Here is a 23,301-nt window from a genome sequence, read left to right on the forward strand (position 1 = left end):
TGGATTAAGCCAATGGATATGTTACCACACCCTCTCAGCCCAGCACCCCTGGATGGGTGGGAGTGTTGGGAAGTACCCAAATTGAGCAACCTGGATCTTGGGGACCCTTCCCCTCCCAGCTTCTTGGGGGGCCGGGATTTGGATATTGCAAAGGGGCTGGGCTGGGAGGTGGAGTGGGGGGAGGAGCTGTCCCACAGTGGGGAACAATGGAGGGGCTGCATTCCGCGGGAGTAGAGAAGGAGGCCAGTTCTGGCAGTAGAAGGGAGGCAGGCTGGGGGCCCCTACCCCATATCCCACTTCATCCACCCTAGTGTTGGGGCTGGAGGATTTGGAATGGAGAACTGAGTGGAGGAGGGGAGCTTGCCACTCCTCTGCACAGTGCCCCCCTCCCTCAATCTCTTGGGGGTTTCTGGTTTAGAAAGTTGGATTTCCCCTCCTTGTCAAACACTGGGGATTCAGAGCCTGGAGTTGGGTGGGGATATTAATATCTCGACTTGGGTGAGGTCTTGGAAAGCGACAGAATTTAATGGAGTCCTTTACTCTTCTGCCTCCTTAGCAAATGTGTCTCTCTATCATAAAAGTAGAATTTGTCCTAGTAGAATATGGGCAAAGAACAGAAGTCCTCCGTTCCCCATTCTGTAAGCATATGGAAGTCCTCTCACCTCCCTCCTGCTGCCACTGGTTTAGTGTTTCTCTGACTTTGGCCTCTACTTCTAGGGATGCTCCTTCAGGATTGCAGAACCCAAGATGCTGAGGCTGCTAGGTTCTGTAACCGCCCAGCCTCAGGCTTCCCCCTGGGGTTTGTCCTCCCAAACTCCAGAACTCTTTAGACACCTAACTCCCACTGAAGTTTTTGGATCCAAAACTTAGGAGCCAGAACCTAGGTGCCCGTCGGATGGCATGTAGATAGAGGTGGCAGAAAGTATTGTGCTCCTGTCCTCCGAGCCTCAGGAATCAAGCCACCATCCAGATATTAAAGCAGCAAGGATGTGGGCTTGGCAACAAGTAGGACTTCCTAACTGCCAACAGGTCTGAAGGGAAGTGGGAGGGGGTCACATTTTCCTTCCTAATATGTGTTAGGTACATTCCTAACCCACCTCATCCCACCAATTCATTAGGGTTAGAAGAGACACTTTGGGACTGGAGGAAGGAGGACAAAGAACAAGCAAGCTCACCAGAGGCCTGCAGTTGAGGGTTGGGGCAGTTACAAGAGCAGACTTATCCTTGGCTTTGGATGGGTACATGAGGAAGGACCCCCAGCACTGAGATGTGCCTGAGGAGCTCAGGGATTCTGTCTGTGAGAATGGGGCAAAGGTGTGGGTGTGTACTAATGTACAGTCTGTGTGCTGGGGCAAAGTGGAGATTGGAGAGGGCCCGTGTACATGTGAAGGGGTGTTCCGCTCAGTGTTGCTTGGATGAGGCCATCTGCTCTTTGCGTTAGGCCCCGTAGGCACCTAAACTCTGAAGGAGGGATAAGAGGCTGAGGGTCTGAAAAGCCAGGCAGGTCCACCCAGCCCCTGAAGTCTGCAGCCTTTCCTGACCGGCATTTCGATTTCCCCCTCCTCTTCTCTTTGTCTCGCTTTTCTTTCTCTTCCTGCCTCTCCCCAGCCTCCCTGCTCTAACCTGATACTCCTTTAAAGCAGGAGCTGGGTCCAGAAATGCTCAGTTCCCCTCTTCTCAGCCTCCAGGACATACATCTCAGTCCTGCCCTGGGTGGCAGGCAAGGAGCACAAGAGTACAGGCGCTAGGTCCTCTGGATGATACTATCTTCCTACTTTTTCCTCCCTTGAGATTCTGACCCCTTGAGCCCCACCCTACCCCACCCACCACACTGAATCAGGTGCTGGGAACTCTTTATGGTGTGGAGAAGCACAGAGACTGTGGGATCTCTCACCTCCCTCCTGCTCCCGCTGGTTTAGTGTTTCTCTGACTTTGGCCTCTACTTCTAGGGATGCTAGGAAGGCCTGGGGAGGTCACAGCACACAGTAGCCAATGTCCCTGGGTGAGCTAGAGGACACACTCTTAATGAATGGAAGTCACATGGAATAGTCTGGGTTAATGAATGCACTGAATGCTTTGAGCAAAGCTATGGAGTGGTCACCGAAAGGAAGGTGAGATGGAGGGAGTGGAAGGGCAGGTGCTTAGGGAAGAGTTTGTTAGGTTTTGGGTTGGCCGATTTTCTCAAAGGCTCTGAAGGAGGTGGTCTCGGAGGAGTGTATTTGGAAGCCCCCCCCCGCCCCGAATGGAACACAAAAGAAATTAGTGCATTCGTGGATTGGTCAAGTTGGGGGTAGGTTGTGTTTGTGGTCATGAAGGTATCACTGGATCAACTGAAGGATTTCTGGGAAGCTGAGAATCCGGGGGAAGGTACAAACTCCTTTGTCCTGTGAATTTCTTTCCCACTCTGTCCAGGCTGCAAGATTAAGGCTCTGAGGGCCAAAACCAACACGTACATCAAAACACCGGTGCGAGGTGAGGAGCCAGTGTTCATGGTGACTGGGAGGCGGGAAGACGTGGCCACAGCCCGGCGGGAGATCATCTCCGCAGCTGAGCACTTCTCCATGATAAGAGCCTCACGCAACAAGTCTGGCGCCGCCTTTGGCGTGGCCCCTGCTCTGCCAGGCCAAGTGACCATCCGTGTACGAGTGCCCTACCGCGTGGTGGGACTGGTGGTAGGCCCCAAGGGAGCGACCATCAAACGCATCCAGCAGCAGACCAACACATACATCATCACTCCCAGCCGGGACCGCGACCCGGTGTTTGAGATCACCGGCGCCCCAGGCAACGTGGAGCGTGCGCGGGAGGAGATCGAGACGCACATCGCCGTGCGCACCGGCAAGATTCTTGAGTACAACAGCGATGGCGACTTCCTGGCTGGCAGCCCCGACGCTGCCCTGGACAGCCGCTACTCAGACGCCTGGCGGGTGCATGCTCCAGGCTGTAAGCCGCTCTCCACCTTCAGGCAGAACAGCCTGGGCTGCATAGGCGAGTGCGGCGTAGACTCGGCCTTTGAGGCCCCGCGCTTAGGCGAGCAGGGCGGGGACTTCGGCTACGGAGGATATCTGTTTCCGGGCTACGGCGTGGGCAAGCAGGACGTGTACTACGGCGTGGCGGAGACAAGCCCCCCGCTGTGGGCGGGCCAGGAGAACGCCACTCCCACTTCGGTGCTCTTCTCCTCTGCCTCCTCCTCTTCTTCAGCCAAGGCACGCGCGGGCCCCCCAGGCGCTCATCGCTCTCCTGCCACCTCTGCGGGACCAGAGCAGCTGGCCGGGCTCCCTAGAAGGCCACCGGGAGAGCCACTGCAGGGTTTCTCTAAACTGGGGGCGGGCGGGCTGCGGAGCCCCGGCGGCGGGCGGGACTGCATGGTGTGCTTTGAGAGCGAAGTGACAGCAGCCCTGGTGCCCTGTGGACACAACCTTTTCTGCATGGAGTGTGCAGTACGCATCTGCGAGAGGACGGACCCAGAGTGTCCTGTCTGCCACATCACCGCCACACAAGCCATCCGAATATTTTCCTAAGCTCCACGTCCCTGGTCTCCTGGGCCCGCTCCCTAGGGTGCCACCCTGGACCTGTAGGGCTTTTTGAAAAATCAGTGACTACAGGGCAAGGTGCTTGGAAATATTCACTCACTGGGGTGGGGAAGGGGAGGCCTGAGTGGCTGGGGGCGGGGCCACTTTCAGAGCCTCTGGTTACCCTTTGGGAGGGGCCATAAGTTTTACTAGAGTTACAACTCTGATACCTCAACACACCCTTAAATCTGGAAGCAGCTAAGAGAAGCTTTTGTTTAGCCTGAAGTGGCCACCAGGACATACATCCTGACCTTTCCCTTTTCCCTATCTACGTGTCATTTTGCCCCTTCTCTGGAGGGGAAAGAACAGGGAGAATTGCCATCTGTAGCTAGAGGTGCTCTTGGTGAACCCCAGCCCTCTAGTCCTGACCTCCCATCTCCTAACATGACCCTTTATCCCCCCTCCCACACGCACACTCACACACTCATATCCTGAGTTCCCAACAGTATAAGGAGATGGGGGCCTATTAAAGATCTGGTTATATCTTCTGGGGTGGAGGAGGATGTCAATAAAGGGCTCACAACTTAAGCTGTCTTGCAAAGCTGGGCTAGAGATCTGGAAAGAGTGGCTTCTCTTTCCCCTTCAATTTTTTGCTTGGCTTTTCCCCAGTTATTTTCCTTCTGGATCTGCCCTTTGTTTTGTTGTTGTTGTTGTTGTTGTTTTCCCTTTTTTTTTTTGTTCTCTCCCTCCACCCCTAGCCAGCTGTTACTTTCAGTCCCTTGTTCCTCTTGCCTCTTCTAGCCCAGCTTTGGGGATATCATCTTCCTGGGAGAGAAGTCTGGAGAGTTTTGATAGCCCCCACCCCCGGTTTCTCTTCCTGTAGTAGACAAGCCCTTTTCCCCACTCCTCCAAAGAATCAGTTCCAATTCTTGATGGAATGTAGTTCTAGACTCAGTGACAGTTTGAGACGGGAAACTAATAATGGGGTGCATAACGGAAACTAATAGTGGGGGTACATAAAAGGTTGAAACCCCACCTTTATCATCTATGGGCATTATATTTAGGGAGCAGTTCTTATCCTGGATCTTCTGCTTAAAAGGAAGGGAAAGCAGAAAGTAGGAAAAGTCCTGGGGCAATAGAGATGTGTCTGGAAGGGCCCCCCTCCCCCTCACCTGCAGTGGCCTACCCCCTGACCTCTCTGCACCTAGCTGAACCATTACTGAATCCTTACTAGCCACAGATCATGAATTCTCTGTCTTACCCACTGGCTGAGGAGAAAGGCCAGATCTTTGGTGAGGGGTCAGGCCAGGGCAAAGCAGGATTGGGGTGCAGTGGAGCCTGTTACAAGAATCAGGTATTGTGATAGGTGTGTAGCACCCCTTCACTGCTCCTCTTGCTCACTTGTGTCTGTCAGCAGCCTCCGACCCTCCCGGTTCCGCTGGCCGGGCCAGGAGAGGATGGGTGACCAGGAGATCCAGGAGATGCTTGTATATAGTTGGGTGGGACTATTCTGAGCTCTAGTTCAGGAGTCCCACTCTTGCTGGATGGGGAAAGGATGTGGGATGAGGGCAGAGGGAGGTCTCTCTCTTTTGCCTCTTGTGAATTAACCTGCCTCTCCTCAGCCTTTCCCTCCAGACCACCAGCCTGGGAGGGGAGAGGAAGGAGGTCACAGCCCAGAACACTGGCCTGTGGCTGCTTCCCTCCTTTCCACCCATGTGAGCCATCTCGAGATGTCTGTACAATAGAAACCAAACCAAATGGGCACCCTGGGTTGCCCAGGGGCAGGGGACGGGAGGGGGGTGGGAAGAAGGGATGTCTGTCTGTCAATCCCCTCCCCCTCTCCACTCCTTACCCACAAAGGCAAAAGACTGTTACACTAGGGGCTCCACAGATCCAATCCCACCCTTGCTGAGTGAGCCTTTCCTAGATACAAGCGCAAAAGCAAAAGTGAGCGAGCGGCAAAACAAAGCAATTGGGGGAGTGAGATGGGCAACCAACAGAGGAGAGGAAACAAAAATAGCAAAAAAAAAGAAAAAAAGCAGTTCTTTATAATTTAATATTCTATTTTAATAAAGGCATTTATTACCGTATAAATGTAGCAAAGAACCTGGGCTAATATGAAAAAAAGACTTTTTATTAGGTAATTTATTATATGAAAAGGATATTTTATTTTATGATAAAGTGATCCTTAAAAAAAAAAAACTTTAGAAGGTTTAGAATATATGTAGGGAGAGAAGAAAAAAATACATTTGTATTCAGAGTTAAATCTTAAAAGAAGTTTTTAATATATGTTCGGGTTTATGTTCTTTTTTTTCCCCCACTTTTTTTTGGGGAGAAATGTCATTTGCTTTTCTTGGGGGAGCGTCCTGGGATGGATGGTGGAGAGGGCATGGGGAGTCGGTCCCTTCTGGGGCCCCCACCAGTAGATTGGATTTCACTCTGTGGGCTCCCCCTCCCCCTCCCCCTCAGGGGAGCCGGCAGAGCCAAACAAAGGAAGGGATTAACCAGAAAGGAAGAAGCTTTGGGACTAAGGACTGAGGGTCCTGGAGTGTCCCTCCTTCCCCTACCATGTGCCAGGGGCAGTCAGGAGGGAAAGCCAGAGCTAAGGCCTAACAGGCCTACTGAAACCCTCAGAGGTGTGAGATTTAAGAGAAATAGATTTTTTTTTAACCAAAAAATTTAAAAAAAAAAAGAAATGAGAAGAAAAAGAAAAAACCAAGGGGTTTAAAAGAAGAGAATACTACAAAATAATTCAAATTTATTTCATATAATCCTAGAGAAAGAAGAATTACTAGTTACTTAGTAGACGATACTCAGATAGCTTAAAGTTTAGTAGCATTGTGGGCCCCTGAGCCCAGTAGAATGTATAAAAGTATGGGGGAAAAAAAAAAGAATAGAGGCCAGTGGCTGAGCCGCCCTACCCCTGGGGACAGGGCTAGAGCAGGCTGCTAGCTAAGATTGGGAGCTTCCAGTCTGCTGGGGTTGATTCTGAGAATCCTTAGGTTTAAGTGCGGGACAAGTACATGAGAGGCTCTGTCCCAGGGTCTTTGCAAGGGTACACACTGGTCATCTGTTAGGAAGCCCCTACTCCTAATGTCCAGCCCTCCCAAGGCAGCTTCTCCCAGGCCACCCTGAGGAAGTCCTTGAAGTCACCTCAGTCCACCTTACTACAGGTGGCTTCAAGAGCCAGATGGAGCTATACCATGAAGGAGTCGGCAACTGCTTGTGGGCTCAGCCTCCACCAGCCATGCAGTGTGGGGGTGGTGTTGCAGTTTCTAGTGGTGTTGCAGTTTCTAGCGCTGTTTCCCTTCACGTCTGTCGTGGGGGTTTTGTTCATTTGATGTTTTTTTGACACAGGGTCTCTAGCTCAGTCTGGCCTTAAACAAGCAGCCGTCCTGCTGCCTCCAATTGCTGGGACTACAAGGCTCTCACCACTACTCCTGGCTTTGTGGAGTCTGGAGAAGTTAACATCCCAAGAAGGACTTCCTATTCAGGAAGTAGAGTGCAAGTATTGTCCTTATGGGCCTGGGAGAACTCCCCCACCCCGCCCCCAAGAACAGATAACAGTGCAGGGAACTCGGGTGGCCTCTGTGCAACCCTTGTGTCCCAGCTCCCTTCTGTGTTCAGATAGGGATCACCCATAGGGCCACATCACATCACCTTCCCCTCAGAAAGCCATAAGCCTGGCTTTTGCATGTGAGAAATAGGCATTTTTAAGCACTTGCCTCCCATCAGCCCCAGCTAGCAATCAGATCAGGATTGGGAGAGGCCTATTGGCTTTAGCTTGAGCAAGCAGGATACCAGTGATTGACATTGCTACTTCATGACCCTAGAGCCCAAACACATCTCCCTCTCCCCAATTTACTCTTCTCACCCCATCTAGAGACTAGAAGACCCCCTGCCCTTTTTGCCCTAGGACCCTCAGTAGTTGGAGATGGTAGCATCTGGGAATGGGGAAAATTCCCCCTAGCATACCTGAGGGTGAGTGCTCAGAGGGTCGAGTGGTTGGGTAGAGACAGCCCTGGGGCAGGGAAGATAGTCTCTCCACTGTAGAAAGTAGAGTAGGATCGTGGTCAGACTTAATTTGAGGCATCCAGTGACTCATACAAATCACCAAGGAAGATTTCAAATGCAAAGTAAAGGTGGGAAATAAAAACTGACCCATGAATAATCAAGTCAAAGTGATGTTGCACACAATGCAGAGAAACCAAGAAGGGGGAGGGTTAATGTATTAAATGTGCTATTGAGAAGTTAATTTTATTAAAAGTATTATTACTTAAGGCTCTGTCTTTCACTGTGTGCCAGCTGGATCTTGGGTAGCAATGGCTGTGGGGTGGTAGTGTCCTGGTGTGGGAAGTGGATATCTCCAGGGTTGCCTGCCATCATCCCCACTTGGCACTCTGGAAAAAGATATTGACCCCTTACTCTTCCGATTTCAGTTCCTCCTGTTTAGGGACAGGAAAAAGACTAGATGGGATGTTCCCCTCTCAGTCTTAGGAACCCCTCCTCAGTACACATCCCAGGCTGATATCTTTCCCGGTGCCCCTGGCATTGGAGTGACCTCAATTCTTGGCACCAGGTCTTTGGGTACCAGATGGTGCTGGAAGATGGTTTCTTTTGTTTTGCCTTCCAAATACCCCTCCCCTCCACACAATCTTCCATCCCCCACCTGCCCTAGGGGTTGGCAGAGGGATGGGTAGGCAACTCCTGCCCCCTTGGCACTGTCCCCAGACCAGGGAACTCCAGAAGCAGGCCCTGGGGGGAAATGGATATTGTAGGGATGACAGAAAGGGATGGAGAAGGGGATCTCGGACCCAGAGGAGGAGTCAAAGTTGGAAGGAAGGGCAGCAGAGACAGCCCGACAAGGGACAGATGGAAGGCAGCAGGGTGATCAGGCATGATACAAAACAGCTTTATTTGCAGGCCCTCGCCTGTAAGAGGTCCAGGTGATGGAGAGGGATGTGGTGGACAGATCATGTGTTAGGGCATGATGACCCTGGGTGCTTGTGAATGGGGACTCAAGAGTAGAGAGAAGTCCTACAGTAAAGGTGGTGGAGGTACCGGAAGGCTGAAGGCAGGACACAGGGTTGGCCATAGCTGAAGTCAGAGGCTGATGCAACAAGCCCTCTTCTCCCCGGGGCCAGAATCCTGTCCAGCTTGAGCATTGCCCAGGGTGATAGCACTGGTCCGGGCACTGTTCTGCTTCTGCTTGGACACCTTTGCAAAGATCTCTAAGGACAGAGGGAAATAATCAGGCCAAAAGTTTAATGTCCTGCCCCCTAATGTCACACTTCCCATGCCAGTTCGGAGCACAGGTGGCCACTCTGAGGAAGAGGAGTTTTTGCTGGAACAAAGTAGTCTCAATACCTGGGTCTTGTCTATCTTCCTGGGTAAACAAGGAACCCAGACTCAGCCCCCTAAAACATGAGGCCCTTCCAGTTGCTTCCCTTAGCTCTAGGATGAGGAGAGAGAGAGGAGGTGGGACTGCTGGCTTTGACTAGGCTAGAGGCTACAGTGAGCCAAGGTTAGGACAGGGTCCCACCCAAAATGGAGAAAGTACCCAATGGGCAGGCTCTCACCTTTGAGGACAGTCTCAAAGGCTAGCTCAACATTGGTGGAGTCGAGGGCTGATGTCTCCAGGAATAGCAGACCATTGTTTTCTGCCAGGAAGAGAAGAAGCACATAGCAGTCATGGGTCTACAGCAACAAGCAGTAAGAACATTTTTTTTTATTAGATACTTTATTTACATGTCATATGATTTCTCCTTTCCCAGTTTCCCCTCCAGAAAACAAAAACAAAAACAAACCTCTGTTGCCTCCCCCTCCCCCTGCTTGCCACCCCACCCTCTCCCATTTATTGGCCCTGGCATTCCCCTACACTGGGGCACAGAACCTTCACAGGGCCAAGGGCCTCTCCTCCCATTGATGATCGACTTTCCAATCCTCTACTATACACATGCTGCCAGAACAATCAGTCCCACCATGTATACTATACTCCTTGGTTGGTGGTTGAAAGTAAGAACATTTACTGCTTCTTAGGTCTCTTCTGTACGCCAAACCCTTGGTAAATAGTAGCTTATTTAATCCTTCATGCAATCTATAAAGCAGGTTCATTTAGGAAAGTAGAGTCTAGAAATGTAGAGAGAAGGAAAAAGGAACTTGCTTCGATGGCCTACATCTAGAATGGCCAAGAGGAGGCTGGAAGCTGTTTCCTAACCCACCGCATCAAAGTGCTTACTGTTAAACCCACCCAGAGAGTGGCTGGGGAGAGAGCCACTAGGAGCCTGCAAGGGTCTCTGAGTATTTCAGGGTGGGGCTGTTGTAGAATCAACTGTGAACAGCTGTTAATGAAGACAGTCTCACAAGGAGTCTGGGGAGACACAGGGGTTCCCAAAGGGGCTGGAAGTAGTGAATCATGTGAGGGAAGACCACTCATGGCCCTAAGTGTATGAACAGGGGAGGAGGAGTCAGGCAGAGTGGGAGGGGCTCTCACCGGCAAACATGCAGGCCTCCTCAGTGGGGACCTCTCGGGCCTGGCTGAGATCACTTTTGTTCCCCACAAGCATGACAACAATCGTGGCTTCTGCGTGGTCATACAGCTCCTTGAGCCAGCGTTCCACCACAGCGTAGGTCTGGTGCTTGGTCAGGTCAAATACTAGGAGTGCCCCCACGGCTCCCCGATAGTACCTGTGGGGGGTGCAGGGAGGGATGAACAGGGACTAGAGAGGGCTGTGAGGCTCAGCCCTGGAGCAGAGTCCAGGCATCAAGCTAAATGCCTGACATCAGTGTGTGTCAGCAATCAGGCAGGACCCCCACCCCCACCCCTTCAGGGCACTCAAGGCTCCCAAGTGCCACAGGGAAACTGGTCTCAGAGTCTTTGAAGCTTCACCTCTCCGTTCCAACCCCCAACCAGCTCCTCAAAGATGTTCTGCTTCCTCAGTCCTTTGCCTGACTTCAGCCCTGCCCATCTACCAATGCCCCTGTGGATTCTGATCAGGTATGTCCCTTGCTGTCTTCCTCACATAGATCACAGCAGCCTCATCTGCTAGCATCCTTCCGAGGTGAGTTAAATACCTGCCCCTTGGACCAGTACCTGGCCTAAATTCCTGCAGATATTTAGCCTCTTTCTGGAGCCTCTGAGTTCAAAAGGCTGTCTTAAGACCAATGGTATCTAATTATTCCTTGTTTTGTTTTGAGACAAGAACTCGATATATAGGCCAGGCTGGCCTAAAAAAATCAAGGCATTACAAGCATGAACCACCATACCTGGTTTGTTCCTAGTTTATGAACAAGTCCACCAAGTCTTAGAAGAGTGGTGGATGGGCGTGGCCCTTTAGTGTACACAGCAATAACCCCTGCTTCCTGCTTCCTGTCTCTTGCGGTTCTATCTTCCACCAAACATGATAGACCACATTTCAGACGGCTGGACCTGATACTGGTCAGGAGACACTTTGGCTATGGTGCCAGAAGGCCTAATTTTCTGAGGCTTTATAAACTATTTATAAAATACTCTGAGTTAGAGATGTGCCTAGTAAATGGGAAGCCATAAATTCAATTCCAAGTACAATACATACATACATCCACCAATCAATCAATCAATCAACCAATAAAAACTTAAAAAATAGTAACTGTGAATGGTGGAGCATTCCTTTAATGTTCTCCATTAAAGTACTACCCCCCAGTACTCAGGAGGCAGAGGCAGCAGATCTGTGAGTTCCAGGCTAGCCTGGTCTCCATAGCAAGTTCCGGACCAGCCAGAACTACATAGTGAATTCTAGTTCTACATGTGAGCTCAGGCTAACCTGGTCTACAAAACATAACCTGGTCCAGCTTGCCCTGGGCACTTGTGATTAGACATGTTGCAAAGAGTAGAGCTGAAGTGAGGGGGCGCTCTCAGTCCATGCACCAATTTAAACAAGGATGGATAAGATTACAGCACCTCCCTTCTTCCTGTATTACTCAAAGGGCTCCACAGAATGCAGGGTAGAAAGTGCTTTGTATCTTCCTGGGCACATGAGAGGCTTAGTAAGTGGGGCCATGGCTTGTGTTAGTGATTGTTACATCCTATCTGTCCCTGTTGGTCAGTCCCAGCACTTATGTCCCCATGATTTCCACCCCAGGGAACACAGGACAGTCTCCTGCCTCCCATCCTCCCACACCTAGTCCAGAGAAGAGTCCTGGTTTCCCAAGTTCCTCACAACATCCCCCAGGCCTAGGCTCACGCAGAGGTGATGGCTCTGTATCGCTCCAGGCCAGCTGTGTCCCAGATCTGTGCCTTGATGGCAGCGGTGCCCAGCATTACAGTGCGGGTGGAGAACTCAACCCCGATGGTGGTGCGGCTGTCGTGGCTGAATTCATTGCGGGTGAACCGGGACAGCAGATTGGTCTTGCCCACGCCTGACTCGCCGATCAGCACCACTGAGGAAGTGGAGAGAGGGGGGCTGAGCCAGGGCAGAACAGCTCTGAGCCTACCAGAGCTCCACAGTTTGTCCCACCGAAAAGAAGAACTGAGATCAGAAAAGCAAGAACAGAGTTGTCCCTTCTGGCAGAGACTAGGGTTGGCCACACTACATAGGACATCTACAAAACATAACCTGGCCCAGCTTGCCCCAAGGCATTTGTGATCAGACGTGTGAACAGAAGGGAACAGAAGGGCCAGGAGTGTTCCAGGCAGGGGCTGCTGAGGCAGCTGGGGAACTCAGTTAAGAGCAACAGCTGTGGGCTGCTGGCAGAGGACACGTGAAAAGGTTACCAAGACAGGGCATGTGAGAGAGGATACAGGCACAGAGGGGCTGGAGTGCACATTTCTGGATTAGGGAGTATGGGAAGGTTGTAGATGTCTGTATGTGAATTGGAAGGATGAGGAAGAGGGGCTTGGGTATGTTGTGTGTTCCCATGGAAGACTGAGGCTAAGGTTGGCTAGTGACACTTCTGTGGGTGAGAGGCAGCTGTTGGAGTGCACCTGCGTGCATGCATGTGCATTACGGCCTCTCCTTTGTCAGGCGAAGCATCCCCATTCATCCATCGGCAGCCCTGTCCTCAGACCTGGGGCAAGGATTTAATGCTAGGCAGGCATCTTTCCCTACTGGCTTTGTGGCCTTTTAATTTTTGTTTTAAGATTTATCTATTTTATGTGAATGAGCGTTTTGCTTCTATGTATGTTTTTATATACCACATGCATGCCTGGTGGAATGTCAGATCAACTGGAACTGGAGTCAAAGATGACTGTGACCACTACAGAGCTATCTCTCCCACCCCTTTTGTGACCTCTTTTTGGCAAACTACTTAACTCTACATCTTAGTCTCTTCCTCTCTAAAATACCAGTGGCTAACATTTACAGAGTGCTTCCTATCATATCAGCCACTATCCAAAAAACTTCATGTAGCCTCACAACAATGCCTGAGGTAAATGCCTTTATTGTTTCCATTTATTGTTGTTGTTGTTGTTCTTCTTCTTATTCTTATTATTATTATTAAACAGGATTTCTCTGTGTAGCCATGGCTGTCCTGGAACTCAGTCTGTAGACCAGGCTGACCTTGAACTTACAGAGATCTACCTGCCTCTGCCTCCTGAGTGCTGGGATTAAAGGCCTGCACTACTACCACCTGACCACTATTCCCATTTTTATAGACAAGCAAGGCACCCACCTAGTGGTTCTATACACTGTACTGAACACAGACAGATGCGCTGCCCACCTCTACCTTCTGGGAAGGATCTGCCCCGCCCCCACACTGCAGGGAGGAAGGCAGTAGCAGTGACGATCACAGGTGAGCCCTCATAGACATGGGATGTCATGCCTTTCTGGACAGCTCTATGTGTTACCCCAGGAACAGTGTTCCAAGGCTACCTCAAAGCTCCCTGTTCCCTGAGTAGCTCTGAGCTCTCATGGCAGATGACTACGCTCTGCCCAGTCCTGCTTCCTTCTGCTTATCTTCACGTGTGTGGCAGCTTATAATCATTACAGAATACCCTAGACTTCTCAGAAGTGGCACTGGGACCCCATCGGAGCTAACTGGCAAGTGGCAGAGAGGCCATGCAACCACTCACAGTGATAGCTCACACTAGGGATGTGAAGATGATTGAGTGAGAATGGCACCTAGTAGGGCCTCAATAAATGGGAGTCACTATACCATGACCACAGCCCTACCAGCTTCCTTGGGAAAATGCCAGAAGTACAGGCTCCCCAGCTTGGGCCAGGGTGGGGCTGAGGTTGGGAGAGGCTGTGGGTGTGGTGTGAAGGGAAGGAGGCCACCAGGCCACCTAGCCTTCAAGGAGGCCTAGAGACCCACAGAGGGACCAAACACCCGGAGCTAAGGGAAAACAAATAGGATAGATGCATGGGCACCTTCAGAGAGAGCCCAATGAACCCAGTGCCTAGTATCCGGGTCCAAAGACTGTGGTGCAAAAGGCCATGGCATAGGCTGCAGCCCAGGAGTCCTGTGGAATCCAGTAGACAGCTCGAGATTCAATGCATTGTCCCTGTGTACCAACTACCTATGTATCAACTTCCCTATGTATCAACTGCTAAGATCGACAATAACCACAGCCCTCCTTCCCCTCCTTTCCTATGAGTCTGCTGGGAAAGATGACTTTCTTTCTCTTAAATAGCCTTGCTTCTCCTTCTACTCTGCAAGTCCTTCCTGAAGTCCAACTTCCATCTCTTGGTCTTGACTAACATTCCCAGGGATTTGAGCATCTATTAGAAACTGGGCAGGGAAGCCTAATTTGGCAATAGGAAGGAATTGTCAGCATCTTTATAGAGAGCATACAACTTCAGAACATCTGTACCTGTAACCAGATCTGCCTACACTCCTCATGGCCTTTCTCGCCTAGAAGGAATACTGAGCTTGGAGATGGAGAGTGGGGGTGGTGAGAAAGTCCAAGATAGAGATAAAAATCAAAAAGAGACCATGTCTCCCTCTGGAAATAGCCTCTCTCCCACCCTCTCTGGATTCTCCCTTTTCGAGAGCCCCAACTTACCCTTAAAGACAAAATTATAATCTTCATCTGTTCGATTCCCCATCTTGGCTCAGCATGGAGAGTGAAGGCGTTTGTAGGTGCAGAGGTCACAAGTCTGTTTATGGGTTAAATGGACTCAACTCTCAGTTCTTAAGAGACCTGCACCTGGCTCTTCTCTCATTGGGGGAAAGGACAAGAGGGCTGAGTTGAGGCCAGGAAGAGCCCGGGAGGCTCAGCTCTGGCACGTTTGGCTACTCTGTGAGAGCTGAGAGGACGGAAGCTGAGAACAGGAAGAGCTAGCCAGCTCCGCTGGGCACCTGGGGCACAGGTGGGTGGAGCGATGATGACGTCAGACAGGTTAAACAGGTTAGGTGTCTGCTCTTGGCCCACACTCCCCCAAATAAGAGGGCCTGCTCATAGAGGTAACAGTGGGTGAGGCTGCAGTGAGCACAAGTGTACATTGCTGGGTTTCTGGGGTTCTAAGAAGAGGAGCTGCCACTGGACTGAGAGAAATAGGCACGTGGCCGGGCAGAAACGTACCGGCCTCCAGCTTTCCCACCTCAGGTTTGGTAAGGACACATAGCAGGCGGCATCAGGAGAAGGGCTATTAGGGCAAGAAATGCAAGCTAGACACAGCATCTCTCTACAAATACAGAGCTTTGGGAGCTGTACCAGCACGCAGCTTCAGGCCCCTCCTTAACAGCTCCAGGCCAGGGAAGGGCAGCATTTCTCACTCAGGTGGAGCTGGAACACCACCTGCCCAGATGGGTCCCTTCCTAACATACAATAAACAGAGTTATTCCCTTCATGGATGGGTCTCAGAGACCAGCAGAAAGAGCTGGATATGGTGAATATGGGTGCAGAATCTGAAGATCTTGAGGCCTTCTGGGGTCAGTCTTCTGATTGTCATGCTTGTACTGTGGGACACACCTATTCACACACCATGAACACATACAATAAATAAGGTAATGGAGACGAATCTGCCACGCCCACACACTTTTTTTTTTTAAATTAAAATATGCTACAGAGAGGGTCATGAAAACGTAGGAAAGGGAGTGGGGAGCACTCCTTAAACTAGAAAAGGGTGAACTCTAGGGCTCTGTATTTTCTGTGTCCAACAAGAACAGGCCTTTGCTCCTCTAGATCAATCCCAGGTGCTGCAAAATGGGTGGGTGAGATTCTGCTCTGAGGGCTGGATCCCAAAACCAATTAAGGGCAACGGCTACTCTTGCAGAAGACCCAAGTTAGGTTCTCAGCATATAGTGGTGGCTCACAACTTCCTGTTAACTCTGGTTTTAGGGAGATCTGATGCCCTTCACAGGACCAGGCTTGCACAAGAGCAGACACACACAGTCAAAACACTCATGTACATAAAATAACCTAAAAAAATCTTTTAACCTTTAATCCTGGCACCCAGGAGGCAGAGGCAGGCGGCTGTCAGAGTATGAAGCCAGCCTGGTCTATAGAGAGAGTTCCAAGACAGTTGGGGCTACACAGAAAAGCCCCATCTTAAAAAAAAAAAAAAATAAGGGCTGGAGAGATGGCTCAGCGGTTAAGAGCACTGACTGCTCTTCTGAAGGTCCTGAGTTCAAATCCCAGCAACCACATGGTGGCTCACAACCATCTGTAATGAGATCTGACGCCCTCTTCTGGTGTGTCTGAAGACAGGTACAGTGTACTTACATGTAATAATAAATCTTTAAAAGAATAAATAAATAAAATGAAAAATTGCTTAAAGAAAAGCAACCCTGGGGGGAATGGGATTGGTGCTTTTTGTGATGTAAATCGAATAAATATATAAATTAATGAAAAAAAGAAAAGAAAAGCAATTAGGAGTAAGGTGAAGCACAGCACTGGAGAAGCCGAGAGCACTGAGCAGCCCTACTAAGATCCACTGGGAAACTTGGTGATGGGAAAGGGGAGCCCACCTTTGCAGGAGACGAGGGATCTGCCTAAGTAAACCACCTACCACACCTTCCTCCCTCCTGAGTCCTTCCTCCCAAGAAAGCAGCTGAGACACAGGTAAGAGTTGAAAATTTATTCAGAATAAGGCAACACCCCCCCCCCCCCCCCCCCGTACCCAGCCCAATAAGGCCTCTCCAGGGCCTGCCCTCCTGATCTCCATCCCTTTCCGATCCAGCTTCCATCAACACTGTTATGATGCTGCTACTTGGGTGAGGGGTTCCTCCAGGTACTGCACCAAGGCCTGGGCCTGCAGGGAGGCAAGAGCCCAAATCAGTCCACTCATCGCTTATGCTTAGAAGGACCCCAACCACGTAGGCTCCCCGCCCCACACGTACCAACCAACTCCCCCAGCACACCCCCGTTGTTCTTTAGCTCATTCTAGACTCAGGATGAGGAGCTATGAGAACTCCAGAAAGGGGACATGTAAGGAACACAGAGAACAGGCACTCTCGCTGGACCAGTGCTGGGATGATATTATTGCATGCTGTGTAAAGGTTGCCTTTGTATTATTCAAATGCCGATTTCTGTGCCAGCAGAGTTGAGTGCAGGCTGGACTTTGGTTCGTTTGGTTTCATTTGGCTACATATTTTGTAAACACTCTTGCCTCCTGATCGGCTTATTAAAAAGCCGATGGCCTACCAGCGAAGGCAGGAAGTAGAAGGTGGGACTTCTAGGAAGAGATAGGAATTCTGGAGGAGTTACTAGCTGGACAAAGATGAAGAAGTAGGTGCCAGGACATGACTTAAGATGGACAGGTAATGGGTTATGTGGCAGGACATAGGCCAAGCCAGTATGGTTGGGTTAGAATAATTGAGAATCTGCCCAGCTATAGTGCCCAAAACCCATAATAAATCTAAATAAAGTCTCCATGTCCTTATTCAGAGCAAGAGCATGCATAGATAGATACAATTACAGCCCAGGAAGTTTGTAACATAGGAATGTACTTACCTTGGCCTTGAGCATTCCAAAGCCTACAGTCTCCTTGGCATACATACATAGCAGAAGGTTGGCTACCCTCGTAATGGCTACACGGCCCTCCTGGTGGGAATAACATGATACACTGGGGCATTCTGCTTGACATCCTTAGTTCCTGCCTCCCCCAGGGTTCCTCTGGTCCTAGAGACACTGTCTCAAAGCTGGGCAGAGAGCAGGAGGTTCAGATGGGGAGCTTTGCCCAGCATTTAAGACATGGGGGTCTGAAACTGTCCCAGATCCACTGAGCCATGTCCTAACCAAGTTATCCTGGGAAACCTAGTCTTCCAGAAATTGGGGTTTTCTTCTCTAATGCCAAGAACTGCCTCCACAGGTGAGAGACCAGGAACAGTAACACAACTTGTATGGTGCTCTTGCAGTACACTTGAGTTAGATTCCCAATACCAACACTGTGCTCACAATTATCTGTAACACCCGTTCAGGGGAATCCAATGCCTTCTTTCAGCCTCCTTGGGGGCTCCATACATACACATGGGGCACATATACACCACCTGGGCAAAGCAGCTCATACATACAGAATAAAATAAATAAAGCTTGCCTGGCAGTGGTGGTGCATGCCTTTAATCTCAGCACTTGGGAGGCAGAGGCAGGCGGATTTCTGAGTTTGAGGCCAGCCTGGTCTACAGAGTGAGTTCCAGGACAGCCAGGGTTACAGAGAAACCCTGTCTCGAAAAAACCAAATAAATAAACAAACCCCCCCCTCCCCATACACACAACCCAACTTACATGTCTCCTTTTTTCCTATGGTGTAACTTTTCAAAATGAAGACCAATTAGAGTAGATCAACATTTGAAAATAAAAATGACATGGAGCATCTATTAAGAGAAGTGATGTTTCATGGAACTTGCATCAGTGTGTGTAGTAGGCTCTGACTCAAAAATAAAAACTGTGTTTCTTGGAATGGATTCTAGAATCCCATACATTCTAGGCAATTGCTCTACCACTGAGCTCCATCATGTCTTATAACTTAGCTGGGCTGCAGGGAATGTCTTTGAAACTTCTGCCCAGTGGCACCAGCCCTAGACTCAGCACCCAGTAGGAGTCAGCAATGGGTGAGAGGGGTGTAGAGAATGGGCTGCCAGAATAACAGTGAGGAGCTTCCCAAGGAGCCTTCACCCCTGGGAACAACTGAGTTGGTTCTGCACACTATCACTCTTCAGAGGACTGCCAAACAGGCCTGCCTCTTTAGCCCTTTCTCCTAACAACCTTTCCCCAATCTGTGACACTCCCATCTTTACTGATCTCTGTCCAAGCATCACTCTGCCCTAGGCCTTTTGCAATTGCTGTTATCAGAAATACTTGCAGAGTCTGGTCAGTGATGGTGTACACCTTTAGTCCCAGTACTCTGGAGGCAGAGGCTAGCAGATTTTAGAGTTCCTGGCCAGCCTGATTCTATAGCGTGAGCTCCAGGACAGCCAGGACTGCACAGAGAAGCCCTGTCTCGAAAGACAAAAAAGAAAAAGAAAGAAAATAAATACTCGAAGAGATCCTGCCTCAGTCTTTCATGTACTGGACTAAAGGCATAAGCCACCATAGCAAGCACTGTTAGAAATATTTTTCCAAAAGATCGCTGCATGGCTTAATTCTCTTCCCCTTTCCAATTGTCCTTCAGATCTTTTAACAAATGTCTCCTTTTCACTGAGATGGACCCTCACGTACGCCTGCACCCTACTCTCACTTCCTTTTTTAATATCTATGTTTTATTTGGCAAGGTGCGATGGTGCACACCTGCAATCTCAGTATTCAGGAGGCAGAAGCAGGAAAATCATTGCAACTTCGAAGTCGGCCTACTTTACTCCATACCATGCAGTCCATGAGGATAAATTTGAGGCTGTCTTCATTAAACGCTTGGTTCCCGTTCCTATCATACGCGGCCCAGATGTTACTGGCGATGGCCGCAGTGACCCGGGCATCTGTGTCCCCATAACCGGAGTAGGCCAGCAGCGATCCCTCATTATTCAGCAGCCTGGCAAGGATGGGAAGGATTATCAACAAACTCAGGAAGAGTGAAAGGCCTGAGTTCCTATCCCAATTCCAGCTACTGGCTCTTTTAGGAAGCAAGAATCTGCGCTGGATATATCCAGGAACACGCTAATCAACTGTCGAGGAGGCCCTCTCGTAGGGTTCTCGAAGCTGCGGCTTGCAATATTAGCCACCTCCCGGTGTACGGCTCCTTCCCTACCCCTACTGCAGGCAGCCGCGCGCCGCCCCATTCCAGCGCTCGCTGCTTGGGTTCTTGTTCACTCACAGGGTGCTTTGGACTCCTCCAGTGTTGGCTTGGCTTAGTACCTGCGTCAGAGCCTTGGGACGCAGCATGCCTGCGTCTCTTAACCCTGACCTGCACCCACACACCCCTACAGTCGCAGCCTCTTGCTCTCCCTCAGCCGCTTCCGGTGACCCGGGAGCCCAGCTACAAGGCGCCTGGGAGTTGTAGTAGTCACCGGGACCATCTATTGAGGCTCTGGTCCAGTCCCCGCCCCGCGCGGGGCCCTCTGGGAATCGTAGTTTCTTGTGACGACTCAAGGAATTCTGGGAACTGTAGTTCAGCTTTCCAGTCAGACCATGTGGCTGTGGGGGGCGGGGGGAAAGAGCGGGAGCGCAAGGACAGTGGCAACGTTGGAAGGACTTTTAACCTCTTCCACGCGGAGGGCGCCTTCGTGCCTAATGGTCAATCGCAATAATAAATAATAAAGTAATAATAAATCTCTGTATCTGTTAGGCGCATTCTTGACCATTTTTTTTTAAAGCAATATTGTACGCTGGTCCCAATTCTGTGGGGTCCTGCCCTCTGGACACCCAAGGCTCAGAGAAGCCACGTAGGCAAACTTCAGGTCTCTGAAACCGTCCTTAATGGCCCCCCTCGGGGCGGTTCCCGGGAGGCCACGACTGTTCGAACCTACAGAGGGCTTAAGGACGTCCTGAACCAGGAACGAACCCAGGCCTGGCCGATTACGCCTCTCAAGAAAACCGAGTTACCCCAGGGAACGCAGACGAGACGGCGACAACGAAAGTCCTTTGTCCGAACCGGAGGCAGCGGCGCGCGGGCGGCCCTCAATCCCCCGCCCTCCGCGCTGTCCGGCCGGGGCCAGCCGCGCACCCTGCTCGGGCCTGGGCCGCCCCAGCTGCAGTGCCCCCCCAGGCCGCCCGGGGCGCTGTGGCTGCGGCTGTCCGGAGGGGGCGGCGGAGCCTTGGGGAGGGGCGGGAGGGGGAGTTGGAGGCTCCGGAGCCGAGCCGGGCCGGGCGGGCCGGGAGGAGGAGGAGGAGGAGGAGGAGCCGGGCGGGCTGGCGGGCGGCCGGGCGGCGGCATGGCGGAGCCGAGTGGGGCTGAGACGAGGCCCCAGATTCGGGTCACCGTCAAGACCCCCAAGGACAAGGAGGAGATCGTGATCTGCGATCAAGCCTCGGTCAAGGAGGTAGTACGACTGGCACGGAGACAGGAGGGCGGGAGCTGCGCACCGAGGGGTCAGCGCAGAGAGGGAGACCTCAGGGACGGCCTGGCGCCGGGGACGGGCCCCCGGCCCGGGCGGAATCCAGGGCCATCCAGGCGGGAGCAGCGGGTAGGGGGCGCCCTGCCAGAACTAGTCCGGGGAGCGTGGTGCGGGTCGGGGCCGATGTGGCCGCGCTACCAGGGCTGGGGGCGTGGTGGGGGAGCTTGAGGAAGGGACACCTTGCTTGCGGGCTCCGTAAGGAGCCTAGGCTTGAGGAGAGTGGGTGCCAGGGTTACCGGTGGAGGTTGCAGGCGCCAAGGCACAGGGCGGCCCGAGCGAGCTGCGGCTATGCCCGCCCGGGAGTGTCGCGTGGTGGTGGTGCGCTCTCTCTGTCTCTCTACAGATCCTCCTTGTCGCAAATCGAAACGGTTGTGTAGTTCAGTTTTCTGCTCTACAGGGATTATCCTGAGCACAGAAGGTGCTCTACAAAATAATGTAGAATGAGTGAGGGACTATTGCCTGTGTTCCCTACTGCTTGAAGCTGCTCCAGAATTGCACATAGGCGGGGCTTAGGATAGGCCATCTGGTTGGAAGAGAGGGATCTTTTGCTTAGCAAGTGCACTGTTTATAGTCTGAGTGTGTGTTGTGTTATGTTTTGGAGGAGCTGATAGAATCTAGAAAATTTAACTCTCCCCAATGTAGCCTTTGGTACCACCTCTGCTCTCTCATGCAATAATTTTAAGTCCCCTGAGGAAAGCTGAATTATAAAACAGCTTTTATTGAGAATATGTCTGATGAAGACATTAATGGCCAGACCTGAGTTCCTATATCCCCGGGATGCATTACCTCCTCTCTGATCCTTATCTTTAAAATCCCAGCCCTCGGGAGGCAGAAGCAGGTGGGTCTGTGTGAGTTAGAGGTCTACATAGAAAGTTCCAAGACAACATAAAGAGCTACATACAGAGACCCTGTCTCCAAATTAATTAATTTAATAGAGATAGTAACTAACACACTAGATTGCTCAATATATCTGAATAATACTCTAGATTATTTGTTATAGTTATGAAGAAGCTGAGAATAAAGAGCAGAGAGAAGGCTGAAGAGAGAGAGCCTGAGTCCAAGGCTAATTGAAGGAGTTAGGATGGGGAGGTATTACCCTCACAGAGAATTGGGTGGTGGGACAGAAGCTGCTGTAGTAGAAGCGGCAGGGGCTCTCTAGGGTTGGGAGACTCCATCATGGAACTAACTGAAAAAAGCAGATCCATCTCACTGTGGATTCTTGTAGCTAGAGGGCCAGAATTGAGGGTCGAGTCCTGGCCATGGAGTGCAGTTAGCTTCCACAGTGATCTCTGCCTCTTTTTTTTTTTTTTTAATTTCTTTATTTATTATATGTAAGTACACTGTAGCTGTCTTCAGATACCCCAGGAGAGGGCATTAGATCTCATTACAGATGGTTGTGAGCCATCATGTGGTTGCTGGGATTTGAACTCATGACCTTTGGAAGAGCAGTCAGCACTCTTAACTGCTGAGCCATCTCTCCAGCCCGATCTCTGCCTCTTGACCACAGTTCAAGGAGGAAATCTCCCGGCGGTTTAAGGCTCAGCAGGATCAGCTGGTCCTGATCTTCGCAGGCAAGATCCTCAAGGATGGAGACACACTGAACCAGCATGGGATCAAGGACGGGCTCACAGTGCACCTGGTCATCAAAACCCCTCAGAAGTAAGTTCAGAGAAGCAGCTGACCTTGCTCCTAACTGGGATTGCTCTTCAGATCCTTTCTCACATATTCAATGGCCCAGATGCTGTTGGCCAGGCCTGGCACAGATGGAGAAGGTCTTACCTCTGGGGGAACCTGACAGTACTCCGGATAGAGACTGTTGATACTGATACCATCCCTCTCCCCTGCATCCTGCTAGCCTGGGGTAGGGGTGGGACAAGGCTGCTCCGGAGGTGGCTTGAGCTGGCAGTCCAAGGCCACCTGGTCACTTATGCTCACTCCAACCAGGTTTCTCTACTCTTTGTCCTCAGGGCTCAAGATCCAGTGACGGCTGCTGCTTCTCCCCCATCCACTCCTGACTCTGCCTCTGCACCCTCCACCACACCTGCCTCACCTGCTGCCCCTGTCCAGCCCTGCGGCTCTGGCAATACCACTTCAGATGCTGGCAGTGGAGGGGGGCCCTCTCCAGTGGCTTCAGAGGGCCCCTCGAGTGCTACTGCATCGATCCTCTGTAAGCCTTTAGGGAGGAGAGCATAATTTTGTATTGGCCAGGGGAGTGGGGTGCACAAAGATAAAGAAGAAGAATGGTCCCTGATCCCTAGTCTTGTGACCGGAGTCACTCTTTCAGATGTTGGAGCTAGGGTGGGGAATGGATGATCAGTTTGTGATGGTTTCCAGGATTTCAGAGATGGAATCAAGTTCAGGAGCAAAAGGAAAGATGGAGTTGGGA

General features: G+C 51.1%; 4 protein-coding genes across 6 annotated transcripts in view; 2 read left to right on the top strand and 2 right to left on the bottom strand.

The window, feature by feature from the left end:
* Mex3a (mex-3 RNA binding family member A) overlaps positions 1–7,789 on the top strand; it is a 9,233-nt gene extending 1,444 nt beyond the window's left edge. The window contains exon 2 of the mRNA XM_031374397.1: positions 2,413–7,789. Within this exon, the coding sequence (XP_031230257.1) occupies positions 2,413–3,518 (1,106 nt within the window). The 3' untranslated portion in view covers positions 3,519–7,789. The remainder of the gene's footprint in view (positions 1–2,412) is intronic.
* On the bottom strand, positions 7,751–14,764 carry Rab25 (RAB25, member RAS oncogene family). 3 transcript variants are annotated; one of them, XM_031374400.1, is made up of 6 exons: positions 14,491–14,764; positions 11,732–11,927; positions 10,003–10,196; positions 9,089–9,169; positions 8,571–8,740; positions 7,751–7,909 (listed from the first exon to the last, which is right to left on the bottom strand). In XM_031374400.1, the coding sequence occupies exons 1-5, from the start codon at positions 14,531–14,533 to the stop codon at positions 8,613–8,615; spliced, it is 642 nt and encodes a 213-aa protein (XP_031230260.1). In that variant the 5' UTR covers positions 14,534–14,764; the 3' UTR covers positions 7,751–7,909; positions 8,571–8,612. The 3 variants fall into 3 exon arrangements, with proteins under 3 accessions (XP_031230260.1, XP_031230259.1, XP_031230258.1); XM_031374399.1 differs by having other exon boundaries at positions 7,751–7,954; XM_031374398.1 differs by lacking the exon at positions 7,751–7,909 and having other exon boundaries at positions 8,401–8,740; positions 14,491–14,763.
* Positions 14,765–16,492: 1,728 nt separating this feature from the next.
* On the bottom strand, positions 16,493–19,930 carry Lamtor2 (late endosomal/lysosomal adaptor, MAPK and MTOR activator 2). The gene is made up of 4 exons (XM_031374403.1): positions 19,676–19,930; positions 19,231–19,393; positions 17,383–17,472; positions 16,493–16,681 (listed from the first exon to the last, which is right to left on the bottom strand). The coding sequence occupies exons 1-4, from the start codon at positions 19,741–19,743 to the stop codon at positions 16,625–16,627; spliced, it is 378 nt and encodes a 125-aa protein (XP_031230263.1). The 5' UTR covers positions 19,744–19,930; the 3' UTR covers positions 16,493–16,624.
* Positions 19,931–20,643: 713 nt separating this feature from the next.
* The window catches only part of Ubqln4 (ubiquilin 4), a 16,341-nt gene continuing 13,683 nt past the window's right edge, over positions 20,644–23,301 (top strand). Inside the window, exons 1-3 of the mRNA XM_031374402.1 lie at positions 20,644–20,840; positions 22,423–22,574; positions 22,883–23,082. Of these exons, the coding sequence (XP_031230262.1) occupies positions 20,733–20,840; positions 22,423–22,574; positions 22,883–23,082 (460 nt within the window). The 5' untranslated portion in view covers positions 20,644–20,732. The remainder of the gene's footprint in view (positions 20,841–22,422; positions 22,575–22,882; positions 23,083–23,301) is intronic.

This window comes from Mastomys coucha, unplaced genomic scaffold, assembly GCF_008632895.1.
Source record: "Mastomys coucha isolate ucsf_1 unplaced genomic scaffold, UCSF_Mcou_1 pScaffold16, whole genome shotgun sequence".
In the NCBI taxonomy this organism is placed as follows: domain Eukaryota; kingdom Metazoa; phylum Chordata; class Mammalia; order Rodentia; family Muridae; genus Mastomys; species Mastomys coucha.

What these genes read in the sequence shown, in the direction of transcription:
- Rab25 (XM_031374400.1), bottom strand. Translation starts at nt 14,533, where the DNA reads ATGGGGAATCGAACAGATGAAGATTATAATTTTGTCTTTAAGG. An exon ending in TTATAATTTTGTCTTTAAGG is followed by an intron (nt 11,928 to 14,490) that starts GTAAGTTGGGGC and finishes CCACTTCCTCAG; the next exon opens with TGGTGCTGATCGGCGAGTCA. An exon ending in TACAGAGCCATCACCTCTGC is followed by an intron (nt 10,197 to 11,731) that starts GTGAGCCTAGGC and finishes CACCCCCCACAG; the next exon opens with GTACTATCGGGGAGCCGTGG.
- Lamtor2 (XM_031374403.1), bottom strand. Translation starts at nt 19,743, where the DNA reads ATGCTGCGTCCCAAGGCTCTGACGCAGGTACTAAGCCAAGCCAACACT. An exon ending in GGAGGAGTCCAAAGCACCCT is followed by an intron (nt 19,394 to 19,675) that starts GTGAGTGAACAA and finishes CATCCTTGCCAG; the next exon opens with GCTGCTGAATAATGAGGGAT. An exon ending in TTGGAATGCTCAAGGCCAAG is followed by an intron (nt 16,682 to 17,382) that starts GTAAGTACATTC and finishes GCCTCCCTGCAG; the next exon opens with GCCCAGGCCTTGGTGCAGTA.